The 22989-nt window shown below is 43.4% G+C and overlaps 1 protein-coding gene across 1 annotated transcript in view; it reads right to left on the bottom strand.

The window, feature by feature from the left end:
• UST (uronyl 2-sulfotransferase) overlaps positions 1-9762 on the bottom strand; it is a 318507-nt gene extending 308745 nt beyond the window's left edge. The window contains exon 1 of the mRNA XM_081529921.1: positions 8955-9762. Within this exon, the coding sequence (XP_081386047.1) occupies positions 8955-9213 (259 nt within the window). The 5' untranslated portion in view covers positions 9214-9762. The remainder of the gene's footprint in view (positions 1-8954) is intronic.
• Between the last annotated feature and the right edge of the window lie 13227 nt (positions 9763-22989).

The following is a 22989-nucleotide window of genomic DNA, read 5'->3' as shown; positions in this document are numbered from 1 at the left end:
ATGCAAGTGGTTATTTAAATCATCTACCAATGAATGAAATCAGAATTACTTAATCAAGGCCATAACTTAAGGTCATTTCCGTGTCTTTCAGTAAACAAGGTCAATGGGTTTATGCACTGAGCCTTAATTTTATAATCTATTATTCTGCCATTCTAGGTTAAAATCCATTCAGTCACTATTTCAAAAACCACATCATCTTATGGTCTCACCTCCTTATGTCATGCTTGAAATGTACCAGCTAATTTAATACAAATTACTACTTAAGGAAGACATTGACCTAGAGCAAGAGACAAACTGCTATTCTGCAAATTCCCAAAACAACTGGTTTAGGGTTTAGGAAAATGACAAGAAACAAGAAGTTTGCATTCTCGTATGCACTCAAATCTCTAGATTGACCTCAGGCATTCTTGATTACAAAGAAAGCTCTATTAATGCAATTCTAAATCCCAACAGGTAAGAGGTAGACAACATTACAGAAGGAAACGTTTATAGAACTGTATGCCATAGTGGTTTTAACATCTTTGGAGCATATGCTTCAAATAGCCAGAAAGAGATGGACTGGAGAATCAACTGGCTAGAGTCTTTCCTGGAACCCTCCCCACATTCTCTACTTAAAATAGGGACAAAACAAAGCAGAATTGAAGCCCTAGTAAAGAACAGTCTGCTTAGCAAATATTTTGAATCAACAGACACTTCTAGGGTTCATGTGGAGGACCCAGGAGAGGTGTCACAGTAGAGATTAAAAGTATGGAGCAAGCTTCCTCCTTGCAAGGAGCTTGCCTACAAATTATGACAATACACAGTAGAGTGTCAAAAATTCAAAAGTGATTATGAAATAAGTACCAAGGAGTTCAGAGATCATCCTTGGAATTTGAGCTTCCTTGGCCATCAGCAAAGGGGCAATAGCAGAAGCCAAGGCAGGTGGGTGGTGAGACAAGAAAGATGAGCCAGTGGCTGTCTTTGGGAAGTTACAGACAATTGCTATAAAACCTGAGATAGACTGAGAAGTGCAGCATACCTTGGACACTAAACTGCTATCTGGCTCCCTGATAATTTTCAGTATAAGAGTGTTACAAACTATTCAAATTGTATCTCTTATCAGGCAGCATGGAATTGACTGTATTTATTTTAAAGCTTCTTATTTTGATAATACATAATTTTAAATCCTACTAAAAATTTCTAACACTTTGAAGGAAATATTTCTTCCTAAAATCCTAATTTATTTTACAAAAATTAAATTTCTAATTTATTTTACTATTTTACTAAAAGACTATATATTTGTCCTGTATATTATACCGCAATGTGAATAAAAAGGAATGGCATATGAATCCTAATTTTGTAAGAATGCTCTAGATTTCCCTGGTAGCCTCATAGTACATACTATAAGGAACATAATGTACACAAATGTTTTCCCCTGCCGAACTCATTGGCTCCATTCTAGTGAATAAGCCCAAGGAAAGAATACTCACATCCATTGTACTATAATCTGCTCTTCAAGATTGGCAACACTCATACTCCAAATATAAGTCACAATAATCTTTGTGACACCTGTAAAATAGTTTGGTTACCTATTTATGAATTTTTATACAGTAGAACTAAATGTAAAGTGTTTACTATTCAAAGTCATCCATAACTGTAAAACAAGACCCCCCAAGATTCTTTTAAAGAGGACTTTGTGTTCAATCGCTAGAAATTTATTTAGGTTTTACTCTATACCCAGACACTGTACTTAAAACTCAAAACAAAAAAGCCACCTCATGTAAAAAATGGGCAAAGAATGTGAATACATATTTTTCCAAGGAAGATATACATATGGCCAAAAAGCACAGGAAAAGATGTCCAACATCACTAATCATTAGGAAGATACCAAAAAAAAAGAGCCACAATAAGATACCACTTCATACACATTAGGATGTCTACAATCAAAATAATGGAAAAAAACAAGTGTTGGTAAAGCTATAGAGAAACTGGAACTCATAAACTGTGGATGGGGATATACAATGGTGCAGCCACTGTGGAAAACAACTTGGCAGTTCCTCAATAGATTAAACAGAATTATCATATGACCTAGCGATTTACTCCGATGTGTATACTTATGGCAGAAAGTGAAGAACTAAAGAGCCTCTTGATGAAGGTGAAAGAGGAGAGTGGAAAAGTTGGCTTTAAACTCAACATTCAGAAAACTAAGATCATGGCATCCGATCCCATCACTTCATGGCAAATAGATGGGGAAACAATGGAAACAGTGAGAGACTTTATTTTGGGGGGCTCCAAAATCACTGCAGATGGTGACTGCAGCCATGAAATTAAAAGACGCTTGCTCCTTGGAAGAAAAGCTATGACCAATCTAGATAGCATATTAAAAAGCAGAGACATGACTTTGCCAACAAAGGTCCATCTAGTCAAAGGTATGATTTTTCTAGTAGCCATATATGGATGTGAGAGTTGGACTATAAAGAAAGCTGAGTGCCAAAGAATTGATGCTTTTGAAGTGTGGTGTTGGAGAAGACTCTTGAGAATCCCTTGGACTGCAAAGAGATCAAACCTGTCAATCGTAAAGGAAATCAGTCCTGAATATTCATTGGAATGACTGATGCTGAAGCTGAAACTACAATACTTTGGCCATCTGATGCAAAGAACTGGAAAAGACTCTGATCCTGGGAAAGATTGAAGGCGGGAGGAGAAGGGGATGACAGAGGATGAGATGGTTGGATGGCATCACCAACTCGATGGACATGAGTTTGAGTAAGCTCTGGAAGTTGGTGATGGACAGGGAAGCCTGGTGTGCTGCAGTCCAAGGGGTCACAAAGAGTCAGACACAACTGAGCAACTGAACTGAACTGAACTGATAAAAGAACAGAAAATAGATGTTCATACAAAAACTTATACACAAAAGTTCACAGCAGCCTTATGCACAATAGCCAAAAGAAACAACTGAAGTGTTGAGAAATAGATGAGTGGATAAACAAAATGTGGTATACACATACAATGGAATATTATTCAGTCATAAAAATGAATAAGTACTGATACAGGCTACAATATGAATGAACCTTGATAGCAATGTTCTAAGTAAAAGAAGCCAATCACAAAAGACCACATATTATATGATTTCATTTCTGTGAAATGTCCAGAAGAGGCAAATCTATAGAGACTGAAAATAGATTAGCCCTTAGTTCCTAAGGGCTTGGGGAAATGGAGGAATAGTGAGGTGACAATTAAAGCAAACGAGGATTTTCTTTTTGGTGATGCAAATGTTCTAGAAGTGACTCTAGCAATGGTTTCACTTATCTAGGAATATTCTAAAAACAATTAAAAGCTATTACATTTTAAGCGAGTGAATTAAAAATCAATAGCATATACTGAAATGTGCTTCATTTGGAAATTTCTTGCACAATAGTTGTTACACTGTTTTGACTTCTGCAACAAGAATATGGTGAAATTCCAGTGTTCTGTCCCCATTTCTGATAAATAAAAGGGTTTATGTATATCACTGTTTGCTTAAAGTTGTTTCTGTAATAAAAATAAATATAGGTAAGACAAAACTTATTTGTGGTCAAGTCTCAACTTCTTTCTAAAAAATTAAAAAAACAGCAAATGACAATTTCTAATCATTCTAGTAGCTACAGTTTGTCAGATAAGATGCCTTTTCACTGTCCATCATTGACCTGTTCAGTGCAGCTGCAGGGAAAGCTACAGTTTCTGCTCCTGCTGTTTCCCTCTAGGGAAGCAAAAGATACTATTTCTTTGGGGACTCAAAAATCTTGAGCACTTTCATTCCAGTTTCTCAAATACAAAACCCACTAGTGTTTTAAACTTGGATCAATGACAGGGAATTTGAAGAAAGACAGTATCCAGATAATACATACTTATCTGTAGTTTAAAACAACTCATACTGAGATGAGTCTACATTAAAAATAGTCTACAAGACAGAATGCTTTTCACTATTCATGCTGTGTGTTTACAGAACAGTCTGCCATAGCTGAATTCCATTTTCTATCTTCCTCTAAAACAGTGCTACTGTGTCCCCAACCAACCCTATAAACTTGCAGCTATGAACAAGAACGTCATTTTCTTTTTATGTCAACAGTTTCTATTGATAACATCATATTTTATGCATTCATTTCCTAGATTACTGTCTGGGGGCTGGGGTATTATATTTAAACTATATATGATGTGCAGAAGGAAACTTAATTTGACTTTTAAGGTTTAGAGAAACCATTTTGCAACAAGTCGGGACCTCAATTTTCACATTGTCCTTTAAATTCATTTAAACTTAGATACTTTCAAGTCAGTAAAGTTACATCTCTTTCTTTCATTTTTGACTCGAAATTGCCACGCTCATATACAATCTAGATATCAAGACTGGCGATTCTGAAAACTAGAGTAGTATATCTCCGTTTAAAATAGTGTAAGTTAAAAATGGAAAGGAAAGCCTATCAACTTGAGATCAATCCAACAGATTTAGTTCCCATAGATTTAGTTCCCATAAAGGCTAAATCACATATCCAAGTCTTGACGATAAATCATCAGAGTTTGCTGGTTGTACGGGATCAGTAGTAAGCCATCTGGCTTATTCAGTTTACATCTATGTAACGAGTGTTATTCCAAGTTTTTGATATTTCCACAGCTCATAAGTAATGAGCCTACTGGCAGAGGCTGCATCATAATCTAATTTCTATGGGAGATTTCATTTGATTTTGGTTAGTTTTCTACAGCAAGTCAAAGTCTGAATGCCACTTCAAAATAAATGAAATAATTTCAATGAACTGCACAGACATGGTCTCCAAGTTTAAGTAAAGCAATTTGCTCTGTCCATGTCTACTGACCCCACTGTGTGTTTATGCTCTCCTTCCTCCACCCGTTTCAAGGAGGTAAAGAAGCAAGACAAGAGTTCTCTCTGCATAACTTTCCTCCTCCTCATACACCTTCCTTTTTATTTATAAATCTGCTGCAGCAAAAAGCATCTTTAAAAAGAACAGACTTTGCCCTTCCCCAAACTGCCTAGGAAAAAAGAAGCTGTTTGACCCCAGTTCCTTTGAGAAGAAGAAGCATTTTAACCGACTCCCCTTTTTTCCTCCACACTATGCTTTCTGGTTGCCCCCCTTCACCTCATTCCATGCATCTCCTAACCTCAGACAGTCAAAAGTCATCTGGGGCTGCAGCTGTTGGCTGCTCTTGAAACAATGGGGCACATGCAGCAAAGTAGAGGCATTTTTAAAAGTTGAAGTTTCATTTTTAAACTTGTCCATCACTTTTAAAATATTTTATAAATCGCTTCTCTCACTCTCATCACTTCTCCTTCTCTCAAATACATAGGGAACTTCCCAAAAGCAATGTCTGACTCTAGAACAATGTTCCCGAACTGAGACTGGCATCGGAATTACCTGGAAGACTTACTAAAACAGAGTATGGGGTCCCACACTCACTGTTTCATTCAGTAAGTCTGAGATGAGACCTGAGAATCTGTACTTGTAACAAGTGACCAGGTGATGCCGATGCTGTAGGTCCAGGGACCACACACTGAGAACTACTGGCCCAGACAGGGGTTTCTCAGGTGGCATGGTGGTAAAGAATCCACCTGCCAGTGCAGGAGATGCAAGAGACGTGGTTCGATCCCTTGGTCGGGAAGATCCTCTAAAGTTGGAAATGGCAGCCCACTCCAGTATTCTTGCATGGAAAATTCCATGGACAGAGGAGCCTGGTGGGCAACAGTCCATGGCATCTCAAAGAGCTGGACACAGCTGAGCAACTGAGCATGCACACACAGCTTAAACAGAGAATGAATGCTAAAGAGGGAGAGAAATTAAAAATTTAAGATTCCAATTCACCTCACCTCCAACTGTGGGACTCTGGGAGAGTTCAGTTGCCTAGTTCATGGAGGTGGCATCTTGGGGATGAATAACAGGGAGGTGGAGTTAAGAGCAGGCCTGCTGCTTGAATGGTTTCCCTTCTCTGCTGGCCCTTCAAGATACTCAAAGTATCAAGAAAAAGAAAATGAAATTATAGAAATACAAATGATCATTTTTTGACCAGTCGGTTCTTTAGCACCCCACTCGCATCGTGGCTCTATTTTCTTTTTCTCTTACACTGCTTGTAGTGTTAATACAGCGGGCACTTGATTTAACCAGATGTGGGTTCAAGTCTTGCCTTACTTACTCTGTGTCCTTCAACAAGTCAGTGAACTTCTTTGCCCTCCTTTCTCTCATATCAAAAATAGGGATAACAGCTGTACCTAATCTATGATATTTCTGTGCTAATACAATTTCATTCTGCATGTGCATTGACTGGCACATACATAGCAAAGGTTAGCTTTTGTCATAAATGGTCCTATTTCTTCCCTGTGAGCATATTCAGTGTTCAATATGTTACATATCACACTACCTATTTGATACAATAAGTACAAACATCACTTCCACAGATGTTTATTTAGTAGCTACTACGTGTCAGATGTAATATATTATAGAAGTATATTAAAAATAATACTGTCAAGAAAAATATTGCTAAAAATAATATTTTTATTTGGAAAATTTTGACTTTATATGAACTTATATTTAAGAAAAATACTTGACTCCAAAATTGGCTACCTAGGAAAATTGAGAGGATGTGTTTACTAACCACAATTTTGTTTTCACAGACACTAAAATAGTAGAATGGAGGAAACAGGGGAGCATAATTCTGCAGATATCTTGGCCTTATATTATTAAGGGTATATTTTAGACCCTCTTAAAGACCACAAGCCCACTTTTCCTGAAAATCATTATGTTTACATAACAAAACAACAGGGAACAAATTTGGCCAAGGGTTATCTTATTTTCAGTTCACAATGATGTCATTTTCAACCCATTACATCAGTCAGAAATTCAATGATGAGTTAGTAATAGGAGCAATATTCCATCTTTCAGTTCTTTCTGGTTCCCTGAGTGAATGCTTGTGAATTCACCCTTTCACCAACAAAGCCCCCAAATTTATCAGGCTTCATTTCCTGGAGTATATAATGAAAGCACATAAAATTCTGAATACCACACGTAACTGACTGGATTTTCAAGCAGTTAACAGGCTAGATACTGCAGTTTCTTGATTTTAGCCTCCCTACATCCCTTTGATCCTTCCTCCTCCCAGATTTCCCCGCCCCAAGAAGGGTATCAGAATGACATTTTGAGAGCTGGGTGGATGTATTACACGCAGTCTGCTCCAGGCCGGAATTTTGCCTATGGAAAATGCCCTGCCCAAATCCAAGTGCTCCAGAGGACATCACAGGTGTCTTCCTTCCCTCTCCGCTATACTTTCCCTATATCACTGGCCTCTGTATTTTGCTTGAAAAGAACCTCAACAAAGAATTCCTTATCAGAGCTCATGGAGAAAGACCCCTAAGCTTCTCAATCACTTCCCTCCCTATGCCAGTTATTATAGCAGCGACTGTTGGCAATAATAGCAACCTGTGTGGTAGTAGCAGAAATCTGAGAGCCAATGGGGCTGTGAGACTTCCAAACACAGAACTCCCAGAGAAGAGAGTTGACTCTTTAGCAAAAGTACATATTATTCCAAATCCCCTAGGAAACCAGATGCTAAGGATTATTCTTTGGAAATCCACTTGGGCAATATTTTCCTCTAATTTTCTCTAAAGCATGTTACAAAAACCGTAGTTCCCCAAAGTTTCTACTGAAAAAGAAGTGTAACTTTTAAAATCTGAGCTTCTCTACGCGGGAAAACAAAACATTGTTTTATCTGCATGTACATTTCAAAACTCTGTAACACATCTGTCACTTTGCTGAAGTGGTTTTCTTCCTTCGAAAACGATCTGCTATCTAGACCTGTGACTTCTGAGACGAAGGGATTTTTGTGGGTGAGGTTGGCAGCCTCCAGCCGCCGGAGTCGTTTGGCTCATGGTTCCAGCGCTCCGGGGGCTTCTCTTTGCGCGCTGGCTCGGGTCACGCAGATGCCGGAAGTTCCCCGGGGTCTTTAGTTTATCCGCTTGGACGTTTGCGATGACCTGGGCCCGCTCAGCCTCTCCTCTTTCACCCCCACCCCGCACAGTCGAGACCTGTTCTGGCCACCGACTTGTGAGAGAGGAGCATCCTCCCTTAGCCAGGCGCGCTCCGGGGACCTGGGGTACGCTCGCTGGGCCCTGGCACCCCCTCTCCCCGCGCACTGACCACCGATCCGCAGGTCACGTCCTCTCTCTGGGGCCGCTCTTTTTGCAAACTCCTTCCCCTCACTTCTCCAAAAACATAGGTAGCCTTGCTCCTATTAAACCAGGTACAACCTCCCCCGAAAGTTCAGACTTGAGACACGCAGCGCTATTGAATAGTTCAGTCGAAGCAGGTAGATCCCTGCTACGGACAGCTAGGTGGGCAGGGGGTGCCCCAAGCACAAACCAGCTAACGCACAGCGCGGGAGCCCGCAAACTGCCCCTGGGCCCCCCAGGCCAGGGGACAGGAGGAGATCTTGCGGGACAGAATTCGCAGAACGGGCCCCGGGGAGGTACTAATCCCACCCCCGTGACGCGGAGCGCTGGACGGGATGCGACTGTGGTCACTAACAATGCCATGGACGGGCCGTCGCTGCCCCTCGCCTCTCCCGGCTCTGCCAGGCCTGAATACACACACACACACACACTCGTACACACTAACTCACACGCCAGCACTCCGCCCCAGACGCGGTGGCCGAGGCAGGGGGGAAGGTGTGCGGCGCCCCGCCCCGGGGTACCTGCCGGGCAAGTCAACCCTGCAGCGCCCGCCCCTCCATTCCCGCCTCTGCGCAGACAGCCAGACGGACGCGCTGGAGGCGGCAGGCGCTCAGGGCCGCCGCACGGATGCTAGCGGGAGTCCCACCTGGGGAGCCTCGACGAGGCGGCGGCGAGGGCAGCGCCAAAGTGCTCGGCGCGCCCGGTTAGCCCCTCCACCCCCGCCCCTGCACAACTTCGCGCCGCCCTCGCTCCCGCCTTCCTTCCTTACCCAAATACTGCCGCAGGTCGAGCAGGAAGCGCGGGGGTCCCCCGCCGAGCTGATAGAAGAGGGAGCCCAGGCAGAAGACCAGCAGGGTGGCCATGCAGAAACCGTAGTCCCGGAGAGTGAAGCGCAGGAAGGGCAGCAGGGAGACCCGGCGCTTCCAGCTGCCCAGGCCCGGAGGGGCGCCCCCCAGAGGGGCCCCATGGGGCCAGGGATCCGAGCCGCCGCCGGGATGCTGCTGCTGCTGCTGCTGCTTCTTCTTCATCGCCGGCTCCGCCGCCGCGCACAGCCTGCCCGTGCCAGGAAGAGGTCACCCATCCGCCTGCCCATCCGAGGAGGAGAGCCCGGCCGGCCGGCTGCACATGGGCAGGGCCGCGCCGAGGGCAGCCCGGGTGGGGGGCGGGGAGGGGGCCGAAGTTGCCGGGCTCAGGAGACTTTCCTCGGCATGGTCCCCGCCGCCGCGGCCCGAGCGGCCGAGGTGCCCGTCCCCGGCTCGGCGGCGCTGCCCGCGCCCGGCCCGCTAGCGCCCCCGCGTCCCGCGCCCCGCAGCGCCTCGGGCTCGCTCGCGGCCGCCGGGGCTCGCCTCCAGCGCCAGCGTGGACCCCCCCGCCCCCGGCTTTGTGGCTGTCGGTCTCGGCGTGTTTTGTCCCGGCTCAGGCTCCTCTACAAAAACTGCAGGGAGGAACGGGAGGCGGACACCATCCCCTCGCTCCACCTCCTTGACAGGGGTTTTCCTCCTCCTCCCCTTTCTCCCTCCGGCTCTCCGCCGCGCTCTCTCCTCCCTCTTTCCCTCCCTCTCTCCGCTCGGGTCTCCGAGTTTCTCTCGGGTGTCACGTTACTGCCTCTCCCTGGAGGGGGGACGTGCGGGGGGCGGGGGCGGCGATTATTCGCAACAAGGAAGAAAGTTTCTGGGTGTTTCCCCCCCTTCCTCCTTTCTCTCCAATCTGGCCTCGGTTCTTGCGCCACCAGCGACCTCTTGGGGGCCCCCGCTGACTTCCCTCTAGTACACAGTCACCGGCAGGAAGAGGCACTTCTTTTAGTACGATATGTTTGTGTGTGTGTGTGGTTTTTTGGGTTTTCGTCTTTTTTCTTATTTAAGAAACTTGACTCTCCCTCTGTATCCCAAGCTGCTTACTAAAGGCGGATAAAAGGTACTTGGAGATAGGTTCAAGACTCTGCTGAGACGGTAAAAGAACAAGTGGTGGATATTATAATTAAACGTGCCCATAGGGCCAGTCTCATCGCCCCAGCTCCAGGAAGGGAAACAGAGGACGCAGTCTCGCCTTCACGCTGCAGCTGCTCCTCTACGACGGAGGGACGAGAGAGGCAAGGCGGGTGGGGAGTGTTCCAGAGCGGACTCGAGTGGTTCCTCTGGCAGATGTTCAGGGAAAGAGCCCTGACCTATTTCATCGCTGCCTCCCAGGTCTTCCCATGGGCTTCCCTGGTGGCTCAGATGGTAAAGAATCTGCCTGCAATGCTGGAAGCCCGAGTTCGATCCCTGGGTCAGGAAGATCCCTTGGAGGAGGGCATGGCAACCCACTCCAGTATTCTTGCCTGGAGAATCCTAAGGACAGAGGAGCCTGGCAGGCCACAGTCCATGGGATCACAAAGAGTTGGACACGACTGAGCGACTCACAGTTTCCCATGTCCTCCAAGGGAGGTTTCAGGACCTGAAAGAGCACCTTCCCCGCAGAAAAGCTGCATCAAATACACATCCGCTGGGGGTGGGGAGCGCAGGAGTGTGATGCTCAGAAAGGACTACTTTCATCAGCCACACATTCGGTAAGAATGATTGACTGCTAGATGTAGAAGCAGTGCCACCTGAGGCTTCAGTGACTGGCCCTAGGTCACGGAGCTACCAGGAGTCAGACAGGGAGTGGCACTCAAATCTGACACTCAAGCCCTGGGTAATAACCACTGCGAGGTACTATCTCCAAGCCAGGGTGCTTTTCATAATAATTTGCCCAGTGACTGGAGGATAGGATATAACACATTTAGCCCAGACCACCTTGGGAAATGGAAAGGAAAACCGGTTTCTTGTGTCTCTCCTCTCTGGTCCCCTACTCACTCTGTCACATTTCGGTGACTGACGACCTGATTAAAGAAAGAAACGGGGGGCCAGAGACCTCTATGATTCTAAAGCTGTTTTCTTGAAAAATTTCATAAGGTGGATATCTGAGGAAGTTTCTATGGAAAATCAGGGAACAGGATCCTGAGATCAAGAGTTTACAATTTAAGAATAATATGGTAGAACCATCCTCCACATGAGTATCTTGGCTCCCAATTTGAATGGTGAAGAAGACACACAGATCATAAACAGGAGACAGTCGTGGATGAGGGGGTGGTTTCACATACATAGTCTACTTCCCAGTTTTATGTCTCCCTGGCCCAGTTTCTCATGGATAGGAAGAAAAGGGAAGTCTCTGCGTTCTGTCACAGAAAATCATCAAAGAGTGTTAATGGTTTGTTTCACATTTATTCTATGAATCAGAGATTTACTGAGATTAATATGCACATTCTAGAAATGTGAATGCCCCTGAGTGAATTAAGTCAATCAGTCATTGCCCATTAATGTGAATTTCTTTAATTAGCACACTGAATAGCCCAGAATAGGTTCCCGGTTAATAATCGTTCAGTTAATGATGGGGCTTCCCTGGTGGCTCAGACAGTAAAGAATATGCCTGCAGTGGGGGAGACCTGGGTTTGATACTTGACCCACCAATCTAAGTCCATATCCTTCCTTCTGTTTTACTGTGCCCCTCTCTGCTTCTAGCAAGGCCAGCCTGTCACTGCCCTAGACTCTTGAATCTACCCAATCCCAACCCCACACTCAAGCATGCTGTCTCGCCAGGCTTCTGCATCTTTGCAAATGATTTGTTGTTGTTCAGTTGTTCAGTTATGTCCGACTCTTTGTGATCCCTTGGACTGCAGCACTCCAGGCTTCCCTGTCCTTCACTATCTCAAACTCATATCCATTGAGTCGGTGATGCCATCCAACCATCTCATCCTCTGTCACCCCCTTCTCCTCTTGCCATCAATCCTTCCCAGAATCAGGATCTTTTCCAACGAGTCGGCTTTTCGCATCAGGTATCCAAATTGGAGCTTCAGCTTCAACACCAGTCTTTCCAATGAATATTCAAGATTGATTTCCCTTAGGATTGACTGGTTTGATCCCCTTGCTGTCCAAAGGATTCTCAAGCGTCTTCTCTAGCACAGTTTGAAAGTATCAGTTCTTTGGCGCTCAGCCTTCCTTATGGTCCAATTCTCACATTCATACATGATTACTGGAAAAAACCACAGCTTTGACTATATGGACCTTTGTCAGCAAAGTGATGTCTCTGCTTTTTAATCCACTGTGTAGGTTTGTCATAGCTATTCTTCCAGGGAGCAAGTGTCTTTTAATTTTGTCTGTAAATAATGGCACTATCAAATCACTCAGGGGCAAAACCCAGAGGTCTTCCTTAGTCTTTCTCCTTCTGTCAACCCTGAATCTAACCTATCTGCAATTCCTATAGGTCTTACTTTCAAAAAAATATCCAGCATCCGACTTCCTTTGCTACCACGCTGGTCCAAGTCACCATCTTCTCTCACCTGGTTTAATGCAGTGGCCTCCTATATCAGTTATGTTTAAGTTTGTTGTTGGTATTTAGTCGCTAAGTCATGTCCGACTCTTTTGTGACCTCATGGACTGTAACCCACCAGGCTCCTCTGTCCATGGGATTTCACAGGCAAAAATACTGGAGTGGGTTGCCATTTCCTTCTTTGGGGGGTCTTCTTGACCCAGGGATTGAACCCATGTCTCCTTTATTGGCAGGTGGGTTCTTTACCACTGAGCCACCTGGGAAGCCTTATATTTAAGTAGAGCTTTATGTAACTAAAAACCCCAAATAGCAATTGCTTAATAGCAGAGACATTAATTACTTTATCGACAAAGGTCCATGTAGTCAAAGCTATGGTTTTTCCAGTAGTCATGTATGGATGTGAGAGTTGGACCATAAAGAAAGCTGAGCACCAAAGCTTTTGATGCTTTTGAACTGCAGTGTTGGAGATGACTCTTGAGAGTCCCTTGGACTGTAAGGCGATCAAACCAGTCAATTCTCAAGGAAATCAGTCCTGAATATTCATTGGAAGTACTGATGCTGAAGCTGAAGCTCTAGTACTTTGGCCACTTGATTCAAAGAGCTGACTCATTGGAAAACACCCTGATGCTGCGAAAGATTGAAGGCAGGAGGAGAAGGAGACAACAGAGGATGAGATGGTTGGATGGCATCACTGACTCATTGAACATGAGTTTGAGCAAGCTTCAGGAGTTGATGATGGACAGGGAAGACTGACATGCTTCAGTCCATAGGGTCGCAAAGAGTCAGACAAGGCTGAGCACCTGAACTGAACTGAATGGCTTAAACAAAAATAAAAGTGCATTTCCTTCTCATGTGAAACAAGTCCAGAAACAGGCAGTGTAGAGTTGGTGAGGCATCTCCATGAGTGCATCAGGGACCCATCAGAACTTTCACCATCCTCAGCATGTGGCTTCATTTTAAAGGTAAACTTATGATTCAAGATGGCCACTGGAGAGCCAGCCCTTATGTTTATATTCCAGGTTGGCAACAGGAGAAAGCAAAAAAAAGAAAAAGAAAAATCCCTTCCTCCAAATGGAGTGGGTTCTTTTAAGGCGGTGTTCAAAAAATGCAATGAATCATCCTCTTAGTTTTTTGGCCAGAACATAATCCCAGGACTATGTTCAGTTGTAAGGAGGGGCTAGAAAATAGAGATTTCAGCTGGGCATACTGCTGCCCCCAAAATATCAGGTCCTATTACTAAAGTATGAAAGGACAGGTGAATATTAAGTGGCAATCAGTGGTCCCTGCCATTCTTCCTTCTTGATCCCAGCCTTTCACTCTATTTTAACCCCCTTCACAGCAGCCAGAAGGTAACTCCTCTGCACAAAACTTGCCAGTGGCTCTCAACACACTCAAGAGTCAAAGCCAAAGTTCTTCTAGTGCCCTTGAAGGCCCTGTTCACTTTGGTCCCATCATCTCTCTGACCTCATGTCCCGTCACTTTCCTCTATTCTTTTCCTTCATTGTTGTTCATCAGACCAACAAAACTTGCTGTCCCATAGCATTTTTGGAACACTGCTTTAAAAGAACCTCTTGACACTCAGTCAAGTGTTCAGCAGAAATGTTTGATTCTATTTCAATTAAATGGATCCTACAGAAAAAACAGTATTAGTATATTGAGTATATAAAAACAGACATTGGTTAGATGTTTGCAGAAAGAAACCACTTATCCAAAAATGTACTGTTAAGTGCAGACACTGTTTCCTAGTCCTAACACAGCACAGTGAAAACCTAATTGTTGTAATTTGGTGATAGCTCCCAGTCTGAGAAAAGGGTGGGCCCACAAAGGCTATTTTCTTTCTACAGTGAATTTTCTTTGCATCTTTGTTTAGTCTACACAAAAAGCTTAAAAAATTAAATTTGTTTACAATTAATGGAAAAAGCAAAACCTTCTTAATAGGTCCAAGTATTAATTGTCTTATCTTACAGTAAGACTTCTATCACTGTATCAGTGCAGATTGCTGTTTGGACCATATTTTTAAATTTTGGCAGTACAAATCATTATACTAACTTTAGAGTGGATTGTCTGGCTGTTTATTTTTCACAGTGTTCAAAAGAGGTAATAAACTACATTCATTTTTTTGCTTGTTTTTTAATAGAAATTCTTGACCAGGTGTAATCTATATTAATATAATATAAAATCAATATATTAGTTTCAATCATCCAATAAATATACATTTAGCACTATTTTGTGCCTGCTACTCTTCTGATTGCCACACAGCAAAACGGAAAAGTGTAAGACCAGTTGTTCAGCCTTGAAAGAATCTACAATCTATTCAGGAAGATAGGATTATGTTAAGTGAAGAAATTTGACAATAATGCAAGGCAGCATGTAATTAAGTGATAAATTGCTTGTTACACATTGTAAATAGCAAAGTCATTCAAATCTTTAGAGAAGCCCAATATTCAATTTATTTCCAAAAAGAATAATTTTTCTTTGATTTTTAAAATTGTCTTACAAACCTCAACTCTTTGAGCATAGTAGTGATTTTTAGGTTTGAGAGTTATTTATAAGCACATAAGAAGCATAAAGTAGATGATCAAACTGGTGATTATTTTTGGTCCAAGAGTGCTATGACTCTGAACTCATGGTTTTGATTTCTTTGTGCAGCTTTTACATTGACTGTATCTGATGTACATTATCAGTGGGGAGGAAGTCAGATGTCAGGCCAGAAAGATCAAGGAGTCTGCAGGGGGCAAGAAAAGCCTGGGAAAGTGAGAAATTACATACGGCCTCTAAAGACATTCTTCCCAATAACTAGTTGAATGACTTTTTCAGATGAACTTTATGTAAAGTAAGGTTATTGGTTTATTATGAAATATGCCTGGTGCTTTCCATGCAGCTAGGTTAGTACCAATATGAATTCCAAAATATTCATTTATCACGAGATATTTTTGCCTTTAATTAGTTAGATCAGTGATTTGATTGACTTATCTGTGTTGTTTAAAAGACATGAAAATAAAATAATGGAATTTTTTTTTAATTTATTAATCCAAATGAGTGTTGTCACAAATAAAGTGTGGAAATGTGTGTAAGTCTCAATGCCGTTGCTTAAATATAAACATATGACACTTTAGAGTTGGACCATAAAGAAGGCTGAGTACTGAAGAATAGATGCTTTCGAATTGCAGTGCTGAAGAAGACTCTTGAGAGTCCCTTGGAATGCAAGGAGATCAAACCAGTCAATCCCAAAGGAAATCAACCCTGAATATTCATTGGAAGGACTGATGCTGAAGCTGAAGCTCCAATACTTTGGCCACCTGATGTGAAGAGCTGACTCATCGGAAAATACCCAGATGCTGGGAAAGACTAAGGGCAGGAGGAGAAGGGGACGACAGAGGACGAGAGAGCTGGATGGCATCACCAACTCAATGAACATGGCTCTGAGCAAACTCGGAGATAGTGAAGGACAGGGAAGCCTGGCGTGCTGCAGTCCAAGGGGTCGCAAAGAGTCGGACGTGACTTGGTGACTAAACAACAGCAACAAATTTCCTGTAATTGATCACATCTTGTTGTTGTTTAGTCTCTCAGTTGTGTCCGACTTTATTGCAACCTAATGGACTGTAGCCCACCAGACTCCTCGGTACATGGGATTTCCCAGACAGGAATACTGGAGTGAGTTGCCATTTCACATCTTACTCAGGTCCTATTTCCTCAAGCGCTAGGGGTTGGGGATGGCAGGAGTTGATCTAGCTCAGGCTTTTCTGGTTGGAAACAACAGCTTTCAGGCTACACTCACTGTATATGGTCATTTGGGATTAATATTCAGTCAAACTCAAGGTGCAAACCCCCTCACAGGCTCCCCCTCTTCCTGGCCAAGATGGCTTCCTGCAATAGTGCTTCACAGACGCAGCGCAGTTCTGGGCTCACGGCCACGGCAGTGTGCTGTTTACACCTCTGCTCCTCACTCCTAGTGCTCCTCACGGGCGTGGCTCCTACTTTAGGGTCATCTGCTCAACAGCCTGTGCCGCAGAGTCTCACCCCACATGAAGTGACCACCAGCTCTGACCCTTCTCTATCCCCTTCCCCACCTTGAGGCACTCCAGGAACTTTTTTGGATCCCAGGGCGTTCTGCTTGCCCAAGCCATACTTGAGGGGCCATCGAGTCATCTCTGCTTAGAACCCTTCCTCAACCACTTCTGGCCTCTGTTGGCACTGTGCTGTGCAGTGTTTAGTCACTCAGTCGTGTCCGACTCTTTGAGACCCCATGGACTGTAGCCCGCCAGGCTCCTCTGTCCATGGGGATTCTCCAGGCAAGAATACTGGAGTGGGTTGCCATGCCCTCCTCCAGGGGATCTTCCCAACCCAGGGATTGAACCCAGGTCTCCCACATTGCAGGCAGATTCTTTACTGCCTGAGCCACAAGGGAAGCCCAAGAATACTGGAATGGGTAGCTTATCCCTTCTCCAAGGGGTCTTCCCAACGCAGGAATCGAACTGGGGTCTCCTGCATTGCAGGTGGATTCTTTACCAGCTGAGCTACCACGGAGGACCCTAGTTGGCACTATGTTAACCTAGTGATTCTCCAAGAGGCTTTATATATCCCACAGCTGTTCCAAGGAAGTACAAAGAAACCCCACCCTTCTGGGAATGCACCTGTCTTAGTCGGTGCAGGTTGCTGTTAACAAAATACCTTACACTCGATGACTTACACCACAAATATTTATTTCTCCATTCTGGAGGCTGGAAAGTCCAAAATCTAGGTGCCAACAGATTCTATGTCCTGACTTGTGTCTTCACATGGCAGTGGGTGGGGAGTGCCTTAGTCTCCTTATAAGGGCACTGATCTCCTTCATGGGATTGACCTAATGATCTCCCAAAGGCTCCACCACCAAATGCCATCAACTGGGGATTAGGGCTTCCACACATGAATCTGTGGGGAACACAAACATTCAGTCTGTAGCAACCGCAGACTATCTGGTTTTCCAAATTCCGTGAGCAAGATCTGGCCCTGGACTGGGACAGCTAGACCAAGGTTTCTCATGACTTGCTTCTCTCTCTCTTTTTCTTCTTTCTATCCTCCTGCTCAGCCCCCACAAATCTGAAGTGCTTTCCTTGTCAATATTAATGAAAGAGCTACAGGGAAAGAAACTAGAAGACAAGGAAAATAATTCAGAGAGATAATTCAAACCAGACCATTTTCATTATGCACCTTTGGGTCTTTTATTTTTAAATTTCCTTTGGTATCAGCAGTTCCTTGAAGGAAAGTTATTTTCATCCTTTGAAGACTTATTTGATTTTTAGAGATGGTCAAAATTATTCCAAGGCAAATCTGTTGATTAAAATGGATGAGCTATTTGGTCAATAGGCTAAGGCATTAATTTAAAAAAAAAAAAAAAAAAAAAAGAGGAAAGGGAAGCAAAAGGAAAAAAATCACAGAGATGCCCAGCTATATATATGGGGCAGAAATGCAATGAAAACAGTCAGGGGCTCGTAGCTCCTGCCCTGTTCCTGAACGTTCTCTAGAAAGTCTACTGGTTTAGAGGTACATTTAGATGAGAGGACAGTAAAAGCCAAACACTCACTTAACAACAAACTATTGTTTACATTTAAGCTCGTATACAATGGCACAAACTTTTAAAGACTAAGCTTTTAAATTACAGTTTAGGACAAATGTATTTAAGATCAAACATCATACTGCACAGCTGTTTCTTGGGACTGACCAATGTGCTGTCATTGGCCACCAAAAGGTCCTGTTGAATATTGTCTTAGTCTGTTCTCTACTTCTTACAAAGTGTCATTGACACTGATATAGACAGCGTGAAAGGGGAAGAGTTTAAGTCAAACACTCATTAGTTGTTTTTGTGCTATTTGAAGCTGCCTCTTACCCAGTCATGTACCTGTAGAGTTGAATCTTTAGCCCACCTTAATTCCTCATTTCCAAAATCCTCGAAATGTTAAGCTGGTGTTTTCCTCATTTTAGAGGTCACTGTCTGATGTTAATGTGTAAGAGCTGAGATCAATATAGAAGTGATATTATTTTCTCTCCCTTCTTAACAATATCATTAGTCCTTGTTCAGTGGGCATGACACATACCTTTCTGTCCTCTTAGAGAAAAATATTGCTCAAGCTTTGAAAGTACTTTCAAATAATTTTTTGAAGAACAGCCAAAAAAATGAACTATGAAGATGACGAGTCAGCTCTTTAAGTCAAAAATATTAGTTGAATAAAGATGCCCAAGGTCATCTTAATAGAAAATTTAAGAAAATATTAGAGATTGAAGTATAGTCCCCAGCTTTGCAAATTACTAGTTTTCTGACCTAAGATCAATTACTTAACCTCTTTGCACCTCAGTTTTCACTTCTGTAAGGAAGTGATAATAGGGTCTATCTCCTGAGCTCCCAGCTCTTGTCTAGTTCAGGATGAGACTTACCTGTAGAAGAAGCACATCACTAGTGAGCTGCTTTCCTAGGGTACCTGAAGTGAAGTGTCCAAGAAATTATCCTACCCAGGGAAATTGGACAGCAAAATGTATGAGAGTGCAAACTTTTTATTTATTTTTAAAAAATATTTGCTTATTTTATTTATTTGGCTGTAATAAATTTGCCTTTGTTGCAGCATATGAGCTCTAGTTCCCTGAGCAGAAACCAAAGCTGGGCCCCCTACATCAGGAGTGTGGAGTCTTAGCCACTGTACCATCAGGGAAGTCCCACACATTCTTTCTAAAGAGCAGGCAATTCAGAGGGTGAAAAAGCATGAGTCTTGGTCTAGACCCTCCCTGGGGATGAAAATGGTCTTGAGCAAGTAACCCAAGTGTGTTCTGAGCCTCAATGTCATTATCCATGAGATGCAGTAAAAATCTAGCATTCAGTGATGGGATTAAATACATTTTTACAGTACCAGGTACATGTAGGTGAGAATACAAAAGGTTATTTTTAGAGATGAGGAAACTAGAATCCAAATAGATTACATAATCTGCATAAAGTTACATTATTTGTAACCGCAGCACCAGAACACAAGTACAGATCTTGTGGCTCCATCTCAAACACTTTTTCTACAATAAAGTGAACTTCATTTGGGCCACAAACCCCTCTGAGAATCTGCTAAATCTATTAAACCCACATCTCAGAAAAAGGCATATAATTTTTGCATACAATTTCAGATATCTATGGACCTCCCAAGGGACCATAGACCCAGATTAAGAATCCCTGTACTCCAGACTATGGGCTTCCCTAAATACTTCTGGGTGTATTTGCCAAACGAGAACATCATTTTTGTCCTTATGTCAGAAGAGAAGGATAGATTTTATGGTACTAAAGTGGTATAGAAAGTCTTTAACTGACATTGGAAATAAAAAAAAGCTTTCTTCAGACTCTCATGATATTAAAGCACTCCTTAGATGCTGAGGATATTTCAAAATCTGAGCCATATTCAGACATTTATTCCGCAAATCCTTCCCGAGGACCCCGGAGTAACAATGGGACCCAAGACAGGGGCTGCTCTCATGGAATTTATATTCCCCATTAGGGGAGATGGACAATAAACAAATCATGTCACATTGAGTATAAGACAAGGTGATGTGAATGATGGGTTGGGAAGGAGGGTCTACTGAACACTGAGTGGACAAGGAAGACTTCTCTGAGGAGTTGGCATTTGAGATGTAACTGAGAGGATGAAAAGTAACTAGGGAAGATCTCAGGCCCAAATATTTCATACACAGGAAACACCTCATACAAAACCTCCAAATGGGAATGAACTGGGTATGTGTCGCTGTGGTGGCAGTGAGCTCATCCAGAGCACCAGTGGCAGGAGATGAGCCTGGAGAGGTGGGTGGTGCCAATCCCTGTAGGGCCTTGTAGACCAGCGTAAAGAGTGTCGCTGTTATTCTGCAGGAGATGGGAAACACTGGAGAGGCGAGGTCAGTGACATCTGATTCATGTTATAAAAGATCACTCAGGCTGCTGTGTGGGAAAGAGTTTCAAGGGGCAGGAGTTGAAGAAGAAGAATGTGAGTAGCCCAGGAAAGGGATGGTAATGATGAAGACAGAGAAAAGACAACAAATCTATAATGCTTTCTGGAGGTTGAGAGTATAGGCCTGGCCAATAGACTGGATGTGAGGAGGTAAAAAAAGTAAACCTAAGTACCATACCTAGGGTTTGGCCAGAGCAGCTGGATTCACAGTGACAGTATTTCTTGAGGGGCTGCAGACCGGACCTGGAGAAGGAGTAGGCTTGAGGGGGGAGTGGAGGTGAGACAAGCAAACTGGAGTTAAGAGCTGCTATGTTAAGTCTGCAATTAGATATATGATGTTAGAGCTCCAGTGAGAGCTCCAGGTTAAAGACATAAACTCAGTTAGTCCTATCTCAGTGGTATATAAAATCATACAATTGCATAAGATTAACTAGTTGTTTTGGAGAAGGAAATGGCAACCCACTCCAGTATTCTTGCCTGGAGAATCCTGTGGACAGAGGAGCCTGGTGGGCTGCTATCCATGGAGTTGCACAGAGTCGGACTCGACTGAAGCAACTTAGCATGCATGCATACATTGGAGAAGGAAATGGCAACCCACTCCAGTATTCTTGCCTGGAGAATCCCAGGGACAGAGGATCTTGGTGGGCTGCTGTCTATGGGGTCACACAGAGTTGGACACAACTGAAGCAACTTAGCAGCAGCAGCAACAACTAGTTGTTTAGTTGCTAAGTAATGCCTTACTCTTTGCAACCCCGTGGACTGTAGCTCACCAGGCTCCTCTGTCCATGGGATTCTCTAGGCAAGAATACTGGAGTTGGCTGCCATTTCCTTCCCCAAAAATTAACTAGAGAAGCATGCAAATATCGGGTTGGTCAAAAAGTCCTTTAGGGATTTTCTGCAATATCATACCTGAATGAACGTTTTGGCCAATAGAAAGACTAGAAGATGGCACAGGACATCGCTTTGGAGAAGTCCAATACTTCATGGTCACCCAGAAGAACTAGAGGCAGCAAAAAAGACTGAGAAAAAGTCAACAGAGAGGCAGGAGGAAATGGAGGATGCTGTGTTGCTGAAGTCAGCACACAAAAGTATTTCCAGAAAAAGAGAATGAACGACTAGGGGTTATAGCAGAGACCCTCACTTCCTGGTTCCTCGAAGCTGGAATGTAGACATGGAAGTGACCCAGCTTCAATTATGCACATGAGGACAGTACTCTGTGGAATATCAGGGAAACTGAGGAAGGGAATCTGGATCCCCGAATGCTCTCTTGGAGCAGAGCTGCCCATCTGCTGCGGATTGCCCACTTCCCTCTGGTCTCCACCTAAAAGAAATTAACTTCTCTCTAGAATCACTCTACTTTGAGGTCTCTATTTTAGCAACTTAGCCTATACCATGTGGCTTCCCTAGTGGCTCAGACAGCAAATAATCCACCAGCAATGCAGGCGACCCAGTTTTGATCCCTGGGTCAGGAAGATTCCTTGTAGAAGGGAATGGCAATCCACTCCATTATTCTTGCCTGGAGAATACCATGGACAGAGGAGCCTAGCAGGCTACAGTCCATGGGGTCACAAAGACTGAGAGATGACTAAGTAACTAACATTTCCACTTACATGTAGCCTGTATCATAACTTATCCACATGTCAAGAAAATGGCAGAGTGCAACATGGAACAACATGGCAACTTTGATGATTTCAGAGGTATTATTGGGACTAAAACCTGATAGGATAAACTAAAGAGTTAATCTATTCACTCACTCTTACATTCATTCAGAATATTTATTGAGTTTTTACTGTGTGATGCACTGTCTTAGACCTTGGGACATAGCAGAGAACAAAAGAAATAATGCTCTTGCCTTCATGGAACTTGTATTCTAGTGGAGGAGACAAAGGGTAAACATAAAACAGATAACAAATAAACAGATATGAAGACCAAGTAGTGAGTATCACCGACTCAATGGACATGAGTTTGAGCAAATTCTGGGAGAAAGTGAAGGACAGGGAAGCCTGGTGTGCTGCAGTCCATCATGGGGCTTGAAAGAGTCAGACACGACTTAGTGACAGAACAAGAACAACAAGCAAATAGGAATTAAGGGAAAAGCTATATGAAAATCTTAAAGAATAGTACAGCAAGCAGAGGGAACAGAAAGTACCAAGTCCCCCAGTCAGGAATTCACTTGTTCCAGGAATAGCAAGCAATCTGATGTGCTATAGAGCAGAGTAAATGAGATAGAAAGAAGCAACAGATGAAATTAGAGAAAAAGAAAAGATGTCAGATTGTGGATGTGCTTGTAAACCAGGACAAAGGGTTTCCATTTTTAAAAAATTTTTATTGTACTATAAAAATTTTATTGGACTATGTTGATTTACAATGTTGCGTTAGTTTCAGGTATGTGTGTATGTGCTTAGTTGCTCAGTTATGTCTGATTCTTTGCAACTGCATGGACTGTGTGGCCTGCCAGGCTCCTCTGTCTATGGGGATTCTCCAGGCAAGAATACTGGAAGGGGTTGCCAC

The sequence above is a fragment of the Giraffa tippelskirchi genome, chromosome 9, assembly GCF_054371585.1.
Source record: "Giraffa tippelskirchi isolate mGirTip1 chromosome 9, T2T-mGirTip1v1.2.pri, whole genome shotgun sequence".
NCBI lineage: Eukaryota > Metazoa > Chordata > Mammalia > Artiodactyla > Giraffidae > Giraffa > Giraffa tippelskirchi.
The sequence above is the reverse complement of the archived record's forward strand: the minus strand, read 5'-3'. Positions and strand labels throughout refer to the sequence as shown.